General features: G+C 42.0%; 1 protein-coding gene across 11 annotated transcripts in view; it reads left to right on the top strand.

Moving 5' to 3' along the window:
• The window catches only part of IKZF2 (IKAROS family zinc finger 2), a 121406-nt gene that overhangs the window by 20340 nt on the left and 78870 nt on the right, over nt 1-22196 (top strand). Inside the window, exon 1 of one of the 11 annotated variants that reach the window (XM_075511703.1) lies at nt 14076-14173. The exons of the other annotated variants lie outside the window; for them this stretch is intronic. Within the exon in view, the coding sequence (XP_075367818.1) occupies nt 14149-14173 (25 nt within the window). The 5' untranslated portion in view covers nt 14076-14148. Of the gene's footprint in view, nt 1-14075; nt 14174-22196 lie in introns of those variants that run through there. 11 annotated transcript variants of the gene reach the window in all.

The following is a 22196-nucleotide window of genomic DNA, read 5'->3' on the forward strand; positions in this document are numbered from 1 at the left end:
CAGTGACTTGGTCTGACACTCCCTTGAAGTCAAGGGGAGTCCTTGTGGTAATTCAATCATTTTTGCAAAGTGATGCTGCCTGTAGCAAAGCTGTTCTATGGGTGCCTTCACTAAAAAATTACTTAGCTACAGAAACATTTGACTGTAGGCTGGTAAGCAGAAAAAGTGAGGGTGTGTGGGTTTGTGAATGTATGTTGCCCATTAAGGAGTCTCACTCTATGCTGGGGCTGCTTCATTACTATGATAAAAATAACATAAAAGGATTCTAATAACTAATTAACTTGTTCATTAATGGATCAAGCATTGTCTTAAGGGCGGCAGTTTAAAAGAGTCCGTTTAATGAAAGTTGACTAGAGGTATGTCCTGTGGCTATTACAAACTTTGTTTTATAATAGCATGTATTTTTCAGTAGCTCCTTGCCATGCTGTAATGTGGTTGGAGTGGGAGAAATAGAAAACTGGCCATTTCCCGGCAGATAGCGATAAGTTTCTACTCAGTCAGAATGCTCTATACACTGTGATAGGTTTATAATTATTATCCTAAGATTGATGTTTTTGGGGGGGAGTGTAAATTTGTGCAGCAGTAATCCATTAAGAAATCAATAATCATTCCATCCTGAAATGCAGCTTCTCTACAACATTATAAATACACACCAAAGATTTGAAACTCTGCTTGTCTCCCCTTCTCCGCCCCCCTCCTCCTGCTTCCCTGAACTCCAAGTTCAATCTTCTTTGCTGTGTTGGAGAAGCAATTATGTGGTAGGACTCTTCTGTTGGAAAAACCAAGGGTAGTAATATTAACATAATCCTGAGAACCAGTAAAACTTTTTAGTGTGAACTTTGCTTTCTCCCCAGTACCCTTCTGATCTCGGGGAAATTCCCCCTCTTCTCTGCCTCGGTTTCATCCCTGGTAGATGGGGACGATGAAGATTCATGCCTTGTTTTTCTGTTGAGGACTGTGGAGAGGAAGTGTTGTATAAGTGCGAAGTCGTGGTATGCGTGCATTTCCTTTTCCAAACTCCTCCTCATTCAGTCTTGGTTCTTCATGTAACAGTACGGAGGTTTGACTATCGGAGGCCAGCGCGTCCTGCAGGACTTCTCTTTTTGCTCTGAATTCTCCCCAGTTGGGCAAACATGTTTTCGAAATGCTGCTATAAGTTATACCCTGATCTAGAGAGCTGGAAACCTACTTTATCTCAGAGTAAAGGTGTTTGTAGCTGATAAATAGTAGACTGTATGAGGGAGACTGAGAGTATTATTTATGTTTCTCGGTGGAAGGCTAAATTATATGGAGTGAGGTGCTGGGCCTGTCTGGTTTTGGTCTTGCAAAGAAAGTTGTGAACGGGCAGGGAGATGCTATTACTGCAGTAAGAGCCACAAAACATGGTGTACTTTATTACTTTTTTACATTTCTGTGTATTTTATTTTCATTTGTCCTCTACTTCCTTTTTGTTAGAGCTTGTTGAAAAATCAGTTTTAATGAAAAATACCTCCATTTTCTGTTTGAGTGTAAGTTACTATTACTTTTAGCCAGCTCTGCTGTTGATTGAAAAATGGGGCATTCTTTCATGGTAGACTTGTATCTTACATCTGTGATACTTGTTGTCCAGGTCTAACTTCACTCCCTGTTTTCTCATCTGCCCCAATAAAAGGCATGCTGGGCTTGGGATGGATGTGGTAAGTCAGTACCTGGCTTTTACTCTTCTGAGAACATTGTCATCTAGTGCATGGATGCTCACCAGCCTTTTCAGCTTTGAGAGGGAGAGCAAGACCAGAGCGTTCATTGCATCTTTCCTTTTGACGTTTGAGAATCTCAGGTTATGTCCGGAGGTCTGGCAAATGTAAAGTGTGAGTTTTGCTTTTGATTTGGCACATGTATACCTTGGCTTATGAGAGCAGGCCATGGGAATACCCACACGGGCACAATTATTCATGTGTTTCTGTGTTCACAGGCTTGCGTCTTAGGCAGGGGGTGTGGAAGAGCTGGTGATGAGCAAAACTGGACACTTAAAAGCCAAACACTGTTTCTCATCTGTGTAGTTGCTCTAAAACAATTTACGGCTGTCATGGTAAATGCCCTCGCTGTAATCCTGTATGGGGAGAGCTTTCACACATGGCTTGACTGGCGGGGCAGATTGACTTTCACTGGTTTGCATTGGAAAGTGTGAAGTTGTGATGCTAATAGGAAAAGGCCCAGATGCCAGCAAAAAAAGTTGGTCTTGTCAATTGTGTTCAGGAGGTTTCCATTCAGCATGGACTTTTTGTCTGGTGAATTGCTTTTTTCCTTCTTTAAGGCCACGAACCCCATACTGGGTCGCTTTCCCATCAATAGAGAGTACTTCCTCGTTTACCTCAAACTGTCCCTCTTGCTCAGATGCTGGTAGCATATGAGTTTAGCGAGGGCTGGCACTTTGTGGGTTTTGACTCTTCTTGATTCAATACCTTGGAACTTGCGTCACTTCTCCGTGGGCCCAGGTACCAATCAGTGGCTTTTATACATCAACACAATTCTTAATTCCCCCCCCACCCCCCCATCAACTTGTGATATAGAAGTAGCAGCTGATTGACAGCTGATTTTTCTGCAATGATTTGCTGAAGTGTTCATGCAAATGACATGTGGCTTTTCAGCGAAATAGGAAGACTTTATCACATCTTTTTGGGTTTTACCCATTACCATTTTTTTCCAGTGGTTTGCAGAATGGTGAGTGTTAAAAGCCCAGTATCAGCTCACAGGATGCTGAGTTCAACAGATAGGGCTTTATTAGCTCTCAGTTGCACTTGTCTTTACTTCACAAGTCTCTATTTAGAATTACCTGTGAGTGGTTATTTTCCAGTGTGGTTTTCTAAGACAAACCTTTTTTTACTTTTTGTTGTTGCTGCTGTTTTTTTTAACTACTAAAAGCTCATCGCCATGCATATAACTCTTATGAATGTGTATGTGTCCACCGATAGCTTGAATGGTGAGTTACAGAAATTGGTTTAAGTGGCTTTTTGGAAAGAAATTCTTCAAAGAGAAATATTTAACAAATTGAACGATTAAGAGATGCCATCTCAATCAATAAGTTAGAGTTAATTGGCTGTGTACAAAGCATTTTTAAACAACTTCCCTGAAGATTCTGCATATTAGGCTTAGAGTGCCTTTCTAGTGAGGCTAGACTGTGAGGCTACTTTCAAAGGCCGGTTTCTTCTAAACGGTGCTTATTTTCAAAAAAATTTTTTTTTTTTTCCCCAGACCCAAACCCATTTTGGATTGTAGCTAGGGGTCTCACTGAGTGAATTTAAGACTGCTTAATAACAGCTTTGCATTTCTTCTTCTTTGTGTGTGTGGCCCCCAGGAGTATCCCATGCTCTGGTGACTGCAAACTGCTGCTCTAGAAAACAGTCGTCAGCCAATCTCAGCCCGTGGGCAATAGCTGTGCTGCAAACGTATTGTATTCACATCTCTGTGTCACCTCCAGTTTTCTGTTTCTGTTGCCGTGAGCATTATCAAAGTCTCCCAAGTGTAACACGTTGACCACAAGCCACGTGTAGGGCCAATGGTCCTAAACTGCTAGTTCAACTTTATGCTTGTAGACATGGTTTAAACCCTATTGGAATTAAAAGGGAAAAAGAATCCCAGGCCCCCTTATGAGTGCTATGGATAAGGTTCAGAAAGGGTATTTCATCCAAAGGTTTCAAAGCCCTCTTTAATGATGAACAAGCAGCATCCTCTGTACTTTCAGAGAATGGAGGTGGGAGAAGAGTTTACCCTCTCTTTTAGCAAGAGCCACCTGTCTTTGGAATGCCTCACTTGGGGTATTGTAGGCCTGACTTTTACAGATGGTGTGGATTGCTAGACCATTTGAAAATGGGTCAAGAATACATGAAGTTGGACTCTTCAAGAGTTGGTCCTAAGTGGGTTGGTCAATGACATGCAGTGAGTCAGCAACCGAGCCACAACAAGCTGAAACGCTTGTCTTTCAGCTATGAGTTCACTTCACCAGACCAGCATTTCTTGCTCTGTCGGTTGTGTAGAAGTGTTAAATGTGTTTAATGAAGCTCCCTCCCTCTTATTTTTTTTTCTTCCTCAAATGTTACCTCTAAAAGTCAAGGTAAACTTTAAGAAAGAAAGAAATCCCTAGCATAAAATTAGTAGAATTAAGTAGTTCAAAGCAAAATGCTTTCTCTCCCTTAAATGCTTGTCCTCGAAATTGTTCTTCCCTTTTGGCCTGCCAAAGGTCCTCACCGAGACTCGTAAGCTGAAGGAGGTTAATAGTTCTCAAATCATTTGAGCAGTGCTGTATTCGAATGGAGAAATGTTAACAAATCTTGTTCAGGCTAATTCTCCCTAGCTTGGTTGGGAAAAAGAGGGGGGAGTAAATCATTGAGTAGGTATATCTTCCATTCAGCAGGAGCTGCACATGATGGGATTATTAGTATTTCTAAACTAAAGCCCCTGACAGATCCTTGGATGCTTAAAGCTGTTGTGATGCTTTACCAGATGGTTCAGAAACTCAGACTGGAATATCTCATTGGCTGGTGCTGAACAATGACATTTCAAACCCACACGTTCGTTTGGATTTTAATTTTCAGGAGGATTAAAGCTTTTTGGGATATGGGCTGTCTCTTTCCATATATATGCTCAGCACCTTATGTAGTTTAGATGCTTTTGCAGTGTCTTTATAATTCATCATACTACTTATGAAAGAGCAGTTTGAACCGTTGCACGTTTTTAGCCGTACGCCTGGTCCAGCAAAGTGCAGACAGGATAGGTGTGCAAGTTGTCGCCTCAATGCAATGAGCGTGATGACTGCCACTGCCTTGTCTGATATCTGGTAATTGTGTGAACAGGTGATTATGCTGAAACACACTATTTTTGATGCTGTATCCCTCTGTTCTTTCCCCTTTTCAAATCTTGTCTTTAAAGCCCCAATCCTGCAAATACTAATGCGTGTGCATAACTTGGATCAAGCGGAGTGCTGGTGTTTATTCCTGCTAGGTGTTGAGCTGGTCAGTCCTGACTCTACAGAGTACTTTGAATGAGACCCCGCTGCTCTGGGGGAGAAGATCAAAGGAAATTGGTTGGGTTTTACTCCCTTTCAGTCCCATGGCGTTTTGAAAACAGGATGGAGTGCCCCTCTGGCAAAATTTAAAAAATTTTTAGGGCCTGCCAAGTTAGGCAGTCCTCCCTGGCTGCCCGCATGACTGTCCTGGTTAGAACTAGGACCTTTCTGCTACTTCTGAACTGCCTTGAACCAGGGATGGGAGTATTACTATTAAATTCCCTTCTAAATTCCTCAGGGCAAAGATTGCTATTTTGTTGTGTGTAGATCTATCAGGTGGCGGTCGGTTACTGTGTAAAAATGCAAGTGCACAGATGATTTTGGGATGGGGGAAGGATTTGAGCTTAGTGTTTGAGGAATGGAAAACTTATTTATAACGCTTGTTTAAACAACAGTGTTAATGCACATGCTGCAGAGCTATGAACCAGGATGCTTTGCTGACAAGTCTGAGAGGTTTTGCCTTTTTTTTTTTTTTTTTTTTGCCCTCTCTTACGCCTGACAACTCTATTAAGAGAAAAGCATCGGTGAGGAGAGAGTTTGGTTACGTTGAGAAGAAAAAGGACATTATGTATAATTATTTTTATGTGTTAGACTGGTACATTCAATCCCACCGTTCTCCATATGATTCATTCTATTTGTACACGACTGTTGCACAGTATTAAATAATGTGCGTTTTTTTTCTGTTAAACAAGTATTCCCTTAGCTTGTCACCAAAAGCTGACACATGTTCGTTCTTCACTCAGGGAGTTCTGCATCTGTCGACACTTCAGACATAATCAGTTTAGATTTCAGCAGCTGATTAGTGCTCACCTCTAACCAAACTGAGAAGCTGCTCCTCCAAATGGTAACAAATAATATCCTAATTAGTCCTCTGCATAACGATGGCGGGAGTCTTAGCTGAAAGCTACTGATCTCGGAGGCCTTTCTGTTCTAGTCCACTGGCTTTACAGACTGTTGTATCAGCATTTATGCTGAGCTTTTATTCCCCCTGCCTCAAAATGCCTCACAGAGCAATTAATTATGCACCTGAAGATATGCATTAGGCACGCAATAATATTCCGCACGCAGTTATGAACGTTTCATTAGTGCCAGTTAATTTATGTATGATTATGAAAGCAAGAGAAGGAATGCTGGGCAGGACTCCAGGATTATCCTATAGCGCTTGTAGATGTTAAGTGTCCCTGTGAAGCTATTTGACCTGGCCAGCTGGTGCAGATGAGTGCAGCTCGCGCTGCCTTAAATGCTGGTTTGCTCAAAGCAGGAACCCACAGAGCAAACGGAGCAGAAAATGAAGGGAGGAGGACAATATGGAGAGCTACTCCTCTGTACTCCAGTGACCGGCTGGTTGTGACAGCACCAGGTTTTACCAGGAAGTTTTAAATGGGTTTATGCTTTTCTGAGTCTGATTAGCCAGTTAGCAAAACATGCCCATCCCTGTCTATTAAACTCTGTGTACTTCCTCTTAGCTAACACTATTTTGCACAAGCCTGGGATTTTTAAATAAATAAATGTCCGCGAAAGCGTAATTTAATAAATACCATTCACAGGGATGGCACAGGAGCCACTGGCGTTTCTCGGGACAAAAGTGATGTGGGCAACCATAGCTGGATCAGTGTGACCTCGATAGTGCAAAGAATCGAGGAAAGAAAAGAGGGAGAGAAGATGGGGCGGGGAACGTCTTAAGATGCCTTCAGGACCATGTGCAACCAAAGTTGTCCAAAGGCAGGCTGAGCAAGCAGAACACCCGAGTACGTAAATATCTGATAGCTTAAAAAGGAAGTTTTAAAATGTGAATTGGATTTTCAGGTTCAATTCAATAACTTTTTAAAACCCTGCTTAAGTTTGAAATTGAGAACCTATTTTAAAACATAAATCGACCGTAACAGAAAAATCACTTAAATAACAGCAAAAGTGCTGTTTAAATATTTGCTGCTGAAATGTTAAAGAATGCCTAGCTACTAAAATTGGCGATGTCACAAAATCAGCACCTAAAAGCAGAGCTTGTTGCTGAAAATGCGTTATTACTATAGTTGTTGCTTTTTCTGTTGGTACAGGGATATTTTCTTCAGTTTATTCAGAGTTCAGTCAAAGCGGGTAAGACGGCTAGGAGATGAAAAAGCAGAAAGATTTGTTCTCCTCTGCAAGCTGGTGAATAAAAACTGGTTTGAGAGGTTGAGGCCGATTCCAGTTTGCATTCAGGATAAGGTTGACATAAATAATGAATTTAAAAATCATCTAGGAAATGAAGCTGTTAATTATCCTTTAATATATTAACATGTAAAACAAATGTGTGAATAAATGAATGTTAAGCTTTTTAAATAAGTGTACGGTATATCCCCTGAGGTAATAAAAAGAAGTGCCTGACCTACTATAAAGCTTACATTTATTTGCAAAATCACTGGTCTCTGTACCTAATAGTTTTTGTTTAGAAAACAACTGAGAAGTCCAAATGCGAGACAAGGTTAAGCTACAGTATTTAAACTGAAGTTTCTTAGTTGCTTTTTTAAACCCCAACTTTAAAAGGTGATTAAATCACTTGATTATCAATTGATTCACCATGTCTTTCTCTTTAATAAAATATATTTATCTTAGAAACAAGAAACACAATATACCTAATCTATCTGGCTTTCGGTAGAGCAGCTGATACGCTATTGCTGAGAATGTTGTTAGTTAAACTAAGGTGATAGAAATTGATACAGCTATTATAAAGCACATGAGAAAATGTCTAAATGGAAGATCATGGCAGGCTATAATAGATGGGAATTATCAGGCTACAAGAAGGTTGCAAGCTCCTTCTGGTTCAGTCTCAGAACGGATTTGTTTCAAATATTCGTTAATGAATTGCCATTATAAACGAGGAGGTACTGATGTATCTTCCAAGTCAAATCAGAAGGCAATATCAACATGAAAGAGAATCAGAAAATGGTACAGAAAGAGTTGACACATTTGGGCTGAAGCAATGAAAATGAGATGAAACACGATAGTGCACGGTGCAAGGTCGGGCACACAGGGACTAATAAGAATTTCTGTTGTAACCTGCATGCCTGAAAATGACAGGGGAGGAAAAAGATCTGCATGTTTTTAGGTGACACAAGATGTCTGCCAGGCACCAACAGGATGAAGTTAGAAAACAGGCACATGCCATGACGTGATATTGCAGGTAAAGCGTTTCCAGTGGAGAAGGGAAATGTTGACGCTGTTTTACAAGCCTGAGAATCAGGGTAGCTTAGCCCACACAGCGGTCTGCGCTTCAGCGACTAGACGTCTTCCGTTTCATGAACTCCCTTTTAAAACTAGTTCGGGAATCTCTCCTCTCTGTCAAGAAATGAAGGTGTATTCTGCCAAGTCTAGTCAGCCTGATAAATTAAACCTTTTGAAAGGGTATGGGATTGGGCCTATTGAAAAGTAGAGGAAGAGGTAAGTATCAGACAGGGCGGCAGGCTATTTAAACTTACAAAATTGTCACGAGAAGCGGCAGGCAACGAATAAAGCAAAGTTACCCTTTGCTTCTGCCAGAATGTGGGCAGGAGTCTGACACATTTCTGAATGGGATCGTATGGCATGACGGCCTGACAGCGAAGAGCTGAAAGTCACGTAGGGCAACAGGGCACCTTTTCGCTTTATAGAGGTCACCGATTGTGTGGCCTGCCCGGAGCCCTAAGCAACGCCTTTCTCATCTTCTCAGGTTCTCGCTCAAAGGCTGACGGCAGTCCCGCTCTACTCTGAAGTTCAAGCCAAGGCCTGCAATGTCTGTGCACCTGCACAAGGTCTTGCTTTTCATGGGCCACAGTTCAGTTGTGCAGCAGCAGAAACATCATTTCCATGTAGTTTTCGTGACTTTCTGCAACTCTAACAGGAGTTTGCTACCCTGTTGATTGATGTGAGCTCCAGTAGGAAAGCCAAAGTTTTCCTTGGTAAGACCTATACTAGGCCTATACCAAGGAAGCAGTTGCCTACAAGAAGTCCTGAGATACATGGAAGCATGGTTATGAACTCCTTTTAGTTGGACGAGATGTTCCGTAATTTACTGTAGAGCTGGGGGACCTTGGAGTTCATTAGGACTTAAGAGTCTGTTTCTTTCTTTCTTTTTTTTTTTTTTTTTTTTTTTGCTGTGCCACAAGGCAATGCAAAAATGAAAGTCTTCAGACATTTGCATTTCCTTCTCTCCTTACAAGAGGAAGGTGAAAGAAGGAAAGTCATCTCACTGAGCAGCTGTGGAAGGAGTCTAAATGATGTGGCATTTTGGCACTGTTCAGTGTTGCTCTTTCATTAGCTGGTGGGAGCACAGTGACTTCACTTCTCTGTGATAACCCTTGCTACACGAACTCGAGCCCAGCCGTGCAGCAGGCTAAATATTTTGAGGAGGGGAAGAACAAGTAGAGAAAAAGAACATTTTAAACAATATCTCCCTATTCCTAACAAATATAATTAAAATACATAGGTTTTAGCCTGACATTTTTCCCTTGGAAATTGTTTCATACCCCTTATTTGCATTTTAAGTGACTTTCATATTATTTTCTATACCCCTATACTCAGAACCTAATCTTGAGTACAAGGGAAAAGTTAAATCGAGAGAGTAAGTCTGAGGATTCAGTGTTCCTCACTGGCGATGAGTGACAGTAGGTGTGGAGTCTGAAAACCTAGTGTGTTCCTTTTTCCACTTGCTTTGTTCCGGGCAAGGTTAGGCCTATCTTCAATTTTAAATGAATGAGTAGCGGCAGAAATCAAGGCTCAGGCCTGTGTCTGGAGCACTGGAGATTTAACTCTCCTTTGGCTAACTGAAATTCCAATGGCTATGAAAGCTTTGACTGAACCATATATAATTTTTTTTATAAAACCTAATGTAAGTTGTGTATAAATATTCTGGCAAATTTGCTTTGATGTTTAGGGAAGATGTTCATACAGAACCAAAATCCTCAGCTGGTGCCACGTTTTCCTTTGGTGTACAGTGCCATAAGTATAGATCTAATATGGGGTTTCTGATGTAGAGCATCTGATGTTCTAGTTTACTAACTATCGTTTATTTCATTTTTAAAAATGTGCCATCTTTTTAATTTAACATAAAGCTCCATAATAAAACATTGTTTGGTTTCCTTTCCCATATATTTATCATAAGAGAAGAAACGCCATTCTTCTGTAGTATGGTTGAAATAATGAATTCACTTCAATGATCAAAATTCAATTTTACAATTGACCTCTCCTCTACTATGAAACAGGATGGTGTAATGCCACTTCTGTCGGACGAACGAGGTATGCTGCCCAGATAGAGACAAGGGATTATTTGGGCTGGCTAACTGGAATTTTTGGACAATAGTTAGTAGGCCAGTGTTTTCTTAGAAATAATAAATTATCATGTCTTTGCGATTTGTAAATGTGCATGTTAATGCCAAAACAGTCTGGGATATATTTTCAAAGCAGTGTTCACTAATCCTGTTAACAAATAATGGGATTTGTGCATGTACCTCCCATGAGCTGCTTTGAAAATGTATCCTTAAGTGTCAGAAGTTTTCTGGACACACATTTAAGACTTAGTGTATTCTTTAAAGACTAAGAATAGGAATTTCCCAATGCTCTCAGTTTTTATCGTATCTAAAGTACACACTGGCAGAAACTACTACAAGTGGTTCTTAAAAAAAAAAAAAAAAGAAACCAAAAAAACCAACAAACTACCTCAAAATTATCCTTCAATGCAGAATTTTCATGTCTGTGGGCTGCCTGATGTGACAATGAAAGAGGCTGGGCTTTTCTAGGAGATAAATACGTTCATTATATGTATGTAGGAGAATATATCTATAGTGAGGCTATTCTGACCACCCTTACCTCAAGATACCTTGTCTGTCAAACCTGAACAATAGGAAATTGTGCATGTATATGCATTGAATGTCAATTTGGTGTTTTGGTGGGGTTTTTGGGGGGTAAGATTCACCACAGATCAGTATCTGCTCACCCTGAGGTTGGTTCTTGGAATATGATAATTCATCCTGTCATGGACAATGTGGATCACTTCTTGCAAACTCATTTCTGTGTCTACACCTCTTTCCACTGCTGGGTTACTATCTCTACAAGGGCTGCTTGACAAGAGGAAGGAAAAGCACATTTTGGCTGAAAACTGTCACTGACTTTTTACCCGTTTCCTTTAAATGGAAGAGGGAACATAATGTATTTCTTTTTTTATCAAGGAATTTGTTTGCTGGAGGCAAGCTGAAAAATGGCACCTGGGGTCTGTGGGTGCACACAGACCACCGTGTAATACAGCATCCTTTAAATATTGCATTAGCGATATTAGTAAGACCTGACTTGTCCAGGATTTTTCCATGCCCAAGGCCTGCAGTAAAGCTGGAGAAAAGCAAAAGAGTTGACTTGAGAAATATTTGTGTCTAAAAGCCAGAAAGTAGAGAAGCGTCTTCCTCTGTTCTCGTGGTAGTTCTGCTGAATAATCACTTGGCAAACAGCCATGACACATTAGAGAAGCTCACAGTTGCAGTTTAGGTATAGCATATTTTGCGAGGCCAAAGGCTTTGCTAACATTTAGCTGGATGTAAGAAATGCTGTGTGATAAGAACGTTGTTTCCTCTTTTTCTTAAACCATGTCAGTGATCTACAGCATTTGAGGTACTTAGTGCAAACGAGCAAAGCTGATGTTTTTGTCTGCTTGATGGTGGTGGAACTGGCAAAATTGAGGACATGTTAGGGAAAGGAGAGTCTTTGGAATAACTTTATTTTTCACTTTTCTTTCCTGAAAAAAAGTATCAGGTGGCCTATACTCACTGTCTTTTATTCCTTCTGAGCTCCTGCAGCTGAATTTTTGCTGTTGGCTGGCTTTTCAGCAGACTGGTCCAACACAAACCAGTTGATTGGGAGCTTAGGTGGATTCATCCAGAACTGCTATTTAGTAAGTCTTCTCTAAGCTGTGAAAAACTTCAGTTTTCTTCTCCAAGTTACATTTGCCCAAGTTAACCAGGCATTGAAGCAAATCTGTTTACTTCTGTTCTTCTTTTTACACTGCTCCTTCTTTTGTGGACCTTTTACCACTGTGAAACAGTTGGCATGTAAATTATGTTTGTCCCTCCTGTACTGATAAAAAATTTCAGAAAGGACTCCTAGAAATTGTCTCTTCCGCTCGGAATCAGCCTGCCTCCTTCAGTTGTTCTTCATAATGTATCGGTTTTGGTATTTGGCATCTTCCTGATTGCTTTTCATTGAAATGTTTCTGGGATAGTAATAATATGTCCTTGAGGAACTGAATTGGGATTTATTCAAGTTAATCAATATTAATTCAGTAGCACATTATTTAGTTCAACAGTTATGCACTTGTTTACCTTTGAGTAATCCTCTCCCCATTCACCAGGGGTCTGAAGACACTAGCAAGCCCCTTTGGCTTTACAGGATTTGAGTGTGCACCTAAGAGCCTTGTCGAATGAAGCATTCTAGAAGAATAACTACATACTCTGCTTTTTTACTGGTTCCTGTGTATGGTACTGGAATTTCTCAGCCATGTTTCTGCTGTGATCCCTAGTTAAGAACAGAGGAGCGTTTCCATCTTCTGTGCTCTTTTCGCCATGAAGTACTATCTTTAGCCATGGTACAGGCAACTGTGTCTTAGTTCTCTTAAGCTCCACCTTGATTTTGGCTAGGCTTTTTTCCCCCTCTCCTCCACAGCTTTTCTAGACCTTTTCTAGTTTCCAGAACAAATGTCTTTGTGACCCACGTACATGCAGCCTAATCTTTTTTTTTTTCTTGACCAATGTACTGGGTTGTGGTTTTGAGTACTTGTGTATACGAACCCCCAAGTATGAACTATTTAGGCGCACACGGCTGCACACTGATGTAGGTACTTCAGGGTAAAACATCTATCAAACATCACTTGACGTACGATGGCTCTATTTCTTCACTGATCTAGTCCTGTTTCAATTTAGTTTCATTATTTTGCTCTTTAGCAACTGTAACATGACGTGCAAACGTAATACACTGAAACATGGAAGGGAAGAGTGAACCAAAACCACATTATGGACGACTTATACTTCTGTCAAACACATCAATAGGCAAGAAGAGCCTGTGTAAATAAATGAGTACCTATGTATTTTTTAAAAGAGGTTTAAACTGACCTCTGGAGTGATTTTCTTTTGATTTAATTCCAACCTGAAATATTTTCACTTTTGGTACCCTTTGGCTCGTGTTCTTAACTCTATTTACTGTATAGGCTCCTACTTTAGATCTTCTTCCAAAACTCTTCACCTTAGCTGTTGCTGTCTGGTGCAGAATCTCGTGAAATGCTTTTTAGCGTTCTGAGTATAAAACATCCCCCGAAATTCCTTCACGTCACTGCAGTGCTGTCCCTGGGGAATTCCAGAGGCTTTGCTAAGCATGACCTCTCCTGCCTCGGTCCAGCCGCCACAGTCTTAAGCACATCGCTTTCCACATTTTCCACATTTTCCTAGCGTTTCATTCTTATGGCATGCAGTTTCCAAAACTTTCTCCCCACAGTTGATTTTCAGCATTCTGGCTAATAATGTTGCCGCTTATCTCTTGACCTGATTTTAAGTGATACTAAAGCGAAGGCTTTGCTAACATAATTCACTGAAGATTAAGCCTGTGTTGTAGAAATCTTGGTACAGGGTCATTTGTGTGACAGCATCATTCTTGTGATGGACTAGAGTTAAGCTACTTTTTATATACAAGTTGATATTTCTGTTAAAAGTTTGACATGAATAAAAAAGTTTTTGGCTTGTTGCTCATGGGGATGCAAGTTTGTGGCCTTCCTTCATTTTTCTTGGATGGTATTATCTGAAAACAACGTAATACGCTTATTTCTGGTTTGCAGAGAAGGCATTTTTAGAGCGAGCTAATAGTGAGCCAAGGTCTCTGAAACCTTAAAGTTGTGGTTAGCAGACAGCCAGTCTAGGAAATTAGGTCACCATTACCTCACTATTTTTTTTTTTATTTTTTATTTTTTTAAATCCTGTAGTTGACACTGTCTTACCAATGACACCCAAGATGCGTTGGATCCCAAGCTGGCAGCGGGAAGGAGACCGAAGGAAGGGTCTGAGGCTTCAGAGGGGTGAATTCAGAGTGTGAAATCAGTGCCAGGAGCGGAGCAGCAGTGGAGGATGGCTGGCTTATTTGGGAAGGAAGGTCTGAGCATAAGCTGATCTTTGACACTGCAGGAGTAGGTTGGGTTTGGGGATCTGGGTGGTTGCAGAGCTCGTGGTAGGAGTTGCTTCCGCGAGGACTGTGGCTCAGCAGGGAGGAGGCCGGGCGCGATCGTGGTCCTCGGGGGGAGGCAGTTGCAGGCACTCCGCCTGCCTGAGTGGGTATTTGCCTCTGCGCTCTCAGCTGTTACAGCCTCCACTGCAGCAGAAATCATCCCCGTGTGGGTTGGTGGGATGAGGTGGGAGCAAAAGTAACTCGAAAACCCATACCTATTTATATAGATAGAAAAAAATTTTGATTTTTCTTCTCTTAGAAATGCTATTAGCGGAGTCTGGGAGTAGCTGAAAGCTTTATTCCCATCTGTTACACTGTGCATGGCTCTTCTAAGGTGTGACCTTATCAAGGCTGGAATCAAAACACAAAGTCAAACTCAAGGCAGGCTCAATCTAGTTGAGATTCCCTTCAGTAGACCATGGCATTGGGGAACAATGGATGTGCTGCTGAAGTTCATTCTTTCCTTAAGTGTGGTTTTATCAGCAATTAGTGTGTAAAAATAGCGCTTACTGGCTTCAGGATCCTTCCCCCTGCTTTCAGACTTGTATTTGCTCACTTTGCCTAAAAACAAGGGAGGTTTCTACTCCAACTGTAGTATTCACTGAGCCAGTAGAGTCATAACTGCCACGTTAGATAGAAGAACAGGTATTTGTGCCTCATCAGTGGGATTATTTGTTAAGTTCCAGCTGCAGAACTTTTACTGTTGGGTTTTCTTCATGGGCTAGGAGAACAATTTGAATCTTGGATTAGTCTTCCAGGCCCGGGAAAATAAAGCCTTTCAGAGAAAGCTAACCTATCATTGTATGGAGCTGGATTTTTTGGTTGCTTTTCAGGTGTGCTTTCAGTGCTTTGTGAGGGCTTTCATGAGTCAGTGGGAATATTCTGACTAACTTGGTCATGATATGTTGTAGGGAGAAAAGAGGCTGAAAAGGGAAAGGAGAGATCCAGTGGGCAGACTTTGTTCTTTGTGCTTGTCTGTAATCCCCTGACTCCGGCAGAGTAGCAGACTACTTGAGCGGATAAAGGTAAAATTGGCATCTCCCCCATTAGCCCGAGCCTCTCAGCCTGCACTTAATGTCTAGAGAAAATGTTTAACCCCAGAGGTTTGTTTTTTTGGGGGGGTGGTTGTTTTGGGGGAGGCAGTTCTTGATGCAAGATGGAAGATGGGAACTGTATTTTGTATGTTCTTGAATTAGCTTTCAGAGGCTTAACAAATACTAAAGCATCAGCCTTTGCTTTTATTTTTCCTTTTCTTTTTTTTTTACTACTTCACCTGTGACAGCTTCAGTTTACAGACTCCATTCTTCTTGTGGAAATTTTATTGTGTGACCGTTTCCTTGTTTAGTAATACAGTGGCTTGGGAGGAAGCAACTTTATACATTTGATCTAATTTTAAAGCCTCAGAATAGGTCATTCACTCCTCCAAACAATTTCTAAAGATTTTCAAATAAGGCATAACTTGATTTAGAAGGCAAGGAGTAAAGTGTCAGGGCCAAAACTTGGAAGGAGCTTTTATGTGTAACCTTATTGGGATTTTTAATGGGCTAAATACAGCATTGTAGGCAGAAGCTGTAAGCTGAGAAGCCCTCCATCTCAGCAGATCCTTGGGGATATGCCCTTGGGAGGGTTTCAGACTGCAAGAAAATGTGGAAAAACAAGAAGATTGCTCTGCAGGGATGGACATAATGTAGGGAGAGGTTGGGAAAGATAAATCCTTCTGGCCCCCTTCATTATGAAAGTAAAACGACACTTTTGGCTAGAGGCCAGTGAAACCTGGGAGATCTAGGATGGTGCAGACAGGACTAGCAACAAGTTTTGTCAGGGAATGGATTGGATGAGTGCAGATCTGCCTCAGCGTTGTGGTTTTTGTTCTGAATACAGAGCGTTAACCCCTCCGTTCCTGCTGCTTTCCAGAAGCAGAAACGAGGCAGAGGCGCTCAACCCCTCAGAGCAGATGGGAAAAAATTGTGGTGGATTTTAATTAAACCTGGAAAAACAAGCGGAGGTAGAGGAATGCTCTGACAGGGGGTGTAGGATTGTCGGAGGAGCATGTTGTTGTGATGCTGACCCGACGATACAGAGGTTAACAGCCATCCCGTCTTCCCCATGCAATCAAAATTCAGCAGCAACGTGGAGAGGGGGCTGCCAGGCAGATTTGCTTACTCACAAAGAGCATTCAAAAAAACCAAATGTATTTTTTATCAAAAGAAGCTGAAAATTATTTTCAGCCAGAAATGCTGCAATCCATCATCCCGAAAGGTGGTGATTTTGACTTAAAATTTTGACACGCCCTTTTGGTTTCACCTGTGTTGGCCCACCAAGGTATGGCTGAGGTGGTGCTTTCAAGGCGACGGGGAAAATGCTTGTGATCTTGAAAGTCTTAACTCTTAAATAAGGGAACATGCAGCACCCTTCTTATGCCTATGGAAACTCATTTTTCTGTAACTGTAAATTTGTCAAGTCTGCGATGGGTGAAAAAGTTTGTCTTTGAAATGAGACCATTAAGGGCTAGGTTTTCAAAAGAATTTGGGGTCGCTCTGCTCCCCTCAGAGTACATCTATGGTGTGGTCAGAGGTGTGAATGCACCTTCTGCAGATTTACCTGAGCTGGCTTTACCTGAGCTTGCGTGTAGGTGTAGGGAGGGCCAGCGCTGCAGCCCGGCGGCACAGGCTTAGCGCGCGTTGGGTATCGACCCTGACTGCAGCCCGGGGAGCCCACGGGCACTGCGGCCGCGGCACCGGCACCCGCGAGAGCAGGGGAGAGACAGATGCCGCCTTAGAGGAACCCCTGAAAAGCTGGCTCCGGCCAGGTTGAGCACGCTTGGGAGCCCGTGTGTATTTGCACGATCTCATGATCTTCAGGGGACGGTATTTAATTTTTTTATTGGAGCTGCATGTAAACATGGGAGGGTAGAATTTGGCCTGTAAATAGGATCTATTTGGGAGTAAGCCTTTTTCAGAGCTATATAATGATAGTTTTCATTTCTTCAGTCAGAAGCAAATGAGGGCCACAATCCTAAAAAGGCTTACATGGAGGCTTTATTTTAAGATTCACCAAGTACTGAAATTAGCCTGTAACTTCAGGGCTTTTAAGTTAAGCGTGCTCTTTTTCAGAGCCTCTGGCCATAGAGCGTTTCACCTTGGAATATTTGTACTGTTCCAACTGCTCTAAGTCTAGGCATGATATCTTTCTGTTTCCAGAGCCCAACATTTATTTTAAAGTCCAACTTTTTACAACCAGGAGATAGCAAGGGGCATTGCTGTCTAATGATATGAGGTAGAGCTGGCTGGTTTAATAAAATTTCCTATTTCTAACTTGGAGGAATTAGCAGTTGTGTTTTAGAATAGGAGCTCAGAATGTCAGAAAACACCCACAAAGGATAACTCTGAACTGCCTGGTCTCGTTTGAACCTTTTGGTAACCAAAAACCCTAGGAAATACACTTTGAAAGATTTAAGGACACAAGGCATTCAATTTTGCATCCCTTGGGTTTTTGTACTGGTAGTGCCCTAAGGAATGATACCATTGATAAAACTTTTTTTTTTTTTTTCCTGAAACTTATGACTAATTTTTGCTGCGGGAAGAGGAAGAAGGTGGGGAGAGGGTACCGAGTTGTTAGCTGGGCGTAGTACTGGGCCAGTACTACTACTGGCTACGTCCAGTACTACTACTGGGCGTAGTACTGGGGATTCATGGCAGCCATCTGAATCGCCTTGTGTCTGAAGGCTTCTGAGGGCACTGGAGAAATGCGAAAGGAGTTGCTGTTTGCAGTCAGGTTGTCCTGCTTAGCACAGCGCCTTAGCTCCAGTCCTAATTTATGTCTTTACCTACTCGCTTTCGAATATTATCAGCCTCCACTGTTCCAAGGGTGCTTAGCTATAAATCACACCAAACCTTTGAATCCTTGAGTCATTTTTCGCTATGACTTTTCCTCCTCTGTGGTATGAAGTACATGTGTGTTATCTGCTCACCTGGAGCAGATCTGAGAGGTGGTGTGGTCTGCAGGAATGAAAACTGGGTTGGGAGGCAGGAGGTGGTGAAATCTAGTTCTGGCTCACGGGGCAGACTTAAGCAAGCTGCTTCACCTTTCTGCTTCATTTTTCTCCCCTCTGCAAGGGAAGGGGTAAGGACGTTTCCCTGCCTGCCTCCCAGGATGGGTGTTGGGCAGAATAGTTAATTAAATCCCACCTGAATCTTCAGAAACATCATCGTACAGGAGATGAATATCCTTTAGTGGCTATTAGCGGTGGTCTGATACCCAGCAGTAGTCTGTCCTTATTTGCTCTGCAGTCGGTGTGGTGCATGCGTGGTCTGTGCTTTCTGCGTTCCTCATCGTGTTTACCTGTGGCTCTGAAGAAGGAGATGTAGCAAAGGTCGGCCGGCTCCGTGCATTTTAATACAGACCAATATAAACTCCAGTTTTCTGGTGCGGGGTGCCTTCGTGTTCCGACATACACTTCGGTTGTTCAACGTGGCCAAAATGTGCGTGCCCACTGAACACCGAAAAGTCACAGAGGGGAATCCTGGTTCTCACTTTTTGCTTTTCTTCTGCAGTTTTACTTTATGAGCACCTTTCCTCCAGTTGGGGGAAAGGCTGGCAAACAAACACCCTCACACCTGCCAGCAAGGACCACACCTTGGGCTTCCTGAGAGTCATAGCAGTCAATAATTTATTGCAGGGAGTACAAATCTCTTTTCCAGCTCTGCTCAGGCAGCAACCAAAGAACTCAAACCAACTGGTGATAATGCCGATTAGAATAATCTCTAACCTGAGAGCGGCCGTTCTTAATATAAGCCAAACAGTCACTTTTTTCCCCCTTAAATAGCACAGAAAACCTGTTGATCCTTTGCAGTTTCACTGTAGGAAGAAGTGATTATTTTTTCTATCTCTCAGATCAGGACCCAGGCTCGCATGGTATTGCCGTGCTGTTGTTCCAGCAGCAGTGTTGCTGGCAACAGGGAGAGGGTAGGACCCTCATCCCTTGCCTGCTTGTTCTCATATCCCTGCTACCGCCGGCTGTGTGCTGCCTGTTCCTCTGGTTGAGTTATGTGTGACAGGGCTGTGCTTCAAAAATCAGGAGAAAACCCAGAGCTGTGAAAAGCCAGAGTTTAAAAACCGAAACACAGTGTTTTCTGGGAGAGGATTTTTTAATTTCTAATTTTTATGTTGCAGATCTGGTTTAGAACATAGGCGGTACAACTCTCTTGAGCACTAACTAGCTTTTTAAAAAATTACTTGAAAAAATAAGAATTTTTAAAAAATCTTAAAAAAAAAAATTATCTTAAAAAAAAAAAAGTAGTTATTTTTCTCCCTTTTTTTTAAAATGCCCTAGAAAATATCCAAGCGTAGCTAAATTCTCTGTGTGTTTCTTTAGGACCTTTTTTTCTGTCTGTCTTTTTTTTTTTTTTTTTTTTTTTCTGCTTTGAGAAAACCCGTAGGGTTTCTTTTCTGTTTAAGTTTATAGGTCTCTTTGACAAGGTTGCTTCTTTCAGGGAGGGTGGGGAACTGTGTGAGTCAGCTTGCAGGACTTCTGCCCTAGCAATACTTGGGGAGTTAGGAGGAACTCCAGCTTCTATTAATCTGCTCTTTTCCAGGGGTATGCTCTCATATGTGCTCATAACCTGGGATTAAACCTGGCCTTGCTCAGTGTCCTGGCTGGAAGCTTGACGGGAAGGAAGACTTAGCATGGTGGACAGCCAAGTGCAGCCACGTGTCCCGGTATTTTCAGTGCGGCTCACGGCACGCCTGTAATGAATCCTGAGTTAATTACGTTGGTCACATCATTAGAGTTCAGGACTGTCCTCAGAAGAGCTGTGTACGTAATGTGCTTGTCGATTACAAGGGAATGAAACAAGTTGATAGAAACCTTTGAACTACCTGCCTCTGGCACCTGCAGAGAAAGAGCGTCTGTGGTTTAGGGAAAGATAACAGCCAAGGAGCTGTGGCTTCTGTGCAGGCATTGGCAGGAGAAGCTCTATGGGTAGAGAGGTCAGACTAGAAGATCGTAACAACCTCTTCTGATCTTAATGTGTCCGAATCCTACCTGACTCTGGACTTCTCAAACCATCCTACCCCCTTTGGTTTTGGTTGTTTTCCTTTCATTGTTTCACGGTGACTTAACAGTAGGTTCTGTCTCACCGTACGATGCTTTGCGTGAATGCTTGTAAGCTCGTTGCAAAGTTGTAGTATGTGGAAGCTTTCATAGGTGAGTGTGTCTCTCCGTGTCTTTTCACTCCTGCTGTTCCTCTGTAGTTGTTTCTCCCATGGGAATAGGGGAAAGAAAAGGGTCTGGTTTTTACCACTGTAGAGCAGAAGAGTAGATCTTGGGCATTATTAAAACCAGCATCGTTGGAAGGACTTTGACTGTATGTGGAAGACAAGTGGACATTATCTTTCCCTCTTCCCAGTTTGCATTTGCATTTCTTTTTCCAAGAATCAATAAAGTAATTAAATAAGTACAAGATTTTCTTCTGGCATAAATTAATCCATGATCTGTAAAAGGAAATTTGGTATAAGAAATTCCAGTACCATAAAATACTCTAACTAAAACTTTCTCAAATCCAGACAGGGCTTATAATATTGTAAACTTGACTTCAACATCACGTGGAAAACATGGAAATGAAGGCATGGGTAAGCCATGTCCTTTTAGGATTTTTGAAGGGACAAAACAGGCAAGAAAGTAGAACAGAGGTGGTGGTGGGCAATCTGAACATCCCCCCCCGAAGCTGGGAAGGCATAGCAATATGGTCCAGCTTTGCGATATCTAGCGAGGACGACTTGCTCTGAAGATGATTTAGGACTGTTGTCTTAGTAATAAATTGTTTCAGCTGAAATGGCTGGTAAAAGATTTCCCAACGCCTGTGGAAGGGTCTGTGGAAGGGTCTGGAATAGTCCTGTCCACGTGGAGTTCATTTTGAGGAACTTCAGCCTTGCAGAAGCTAGATATCTAGTCCAAACTAGTCATTTCATCTTATTCTGTAGGCTCCTCCAGAAATCATCATCTCACAGAACAGGTGGGATGAAATTATTTGCCCTCTGGAGATGCTTATTTATTTGGATTGACTTCACAGAGATCCTAGACAGTGCTAGCTGGGACTTGGCTAACTAGCTGTTAGATGTGTAAAGCTAGGTGGCATAAATTTGCCCTCGCAGCAGTAAACGGTGAGGTGATAGTTAAACTCACCATGGGGAAGGACAAAGACAGATGGGAATGCGTGCACAAAACCATTCTGGAATTTGAGTATGGCGAGGACATCTCTCATGTTGGTTACTTTAAATACAGTGGTTGTTTTGATATACTATATGCTCATAACAGTAATGATCTTTGTAGCATCATCCAGGGTGCTGTCTGCTAGTGGAACTCACATGCACTATAATGAGGAGTTTGGTTAAGTGCGCGCACCACCAGATGATTACGTTTGAGATTTAAACTGGGGATAAAAATGACAGACTTCTCCGTTTGCTCCAATAGGAGAGACATAGCAACTGCTGTACAAGCTTGATGATACTTTTTATTCCTTCTGGTATTACTGTGGTACCTGGAATCCTTATTGAGGAGCAAAGTCCTGAGAAGTATTTATTGAACTTCATAAATATGAAACACTTTCACTTTTCTCTGCTTACTTTGCTGATACGACAAACTAAAGTAACCAGCCCCACTAAAACCCTAACACTCCTTATGCAATACTTCACTCAGGCTTATTCCTCCTCCATCTCCCATTGCCCATCTCTGTTCTGGTTATTTAGTCTGTGGACTTTATGGAGTTTTCTGTGATTTTTAAGAAGGAGTGGGGGAAAGGGTCCCGGTCTGGAAAGGGCTTACACTTATATATCATGGTCAGAAATATGTCAAGGGTCTTCCTTGTTCTTACGTGGCCCCTGCGTAGGAGGTGTGCTAGTTTTTGTCTCCTCAAGGAACTGACCGACCGGCATCACACCCAGCTGCCTTTGG

Source organism: Mycteria americana, chromosome 9, assembly GCF_035582795.1.
Source record: "Mycteria americana isolate JAX WOST 10 ecotype Jacksonville Zoo and Gardens chromosome 9, USCA_MyAme_1.0, whole genome shotgun sequence".
NCBI lineage: Eukaryota > Metazoa > Chordata > Aves > Ciconiiformes > Ciconiidae > Mycteria > Mycteria americana.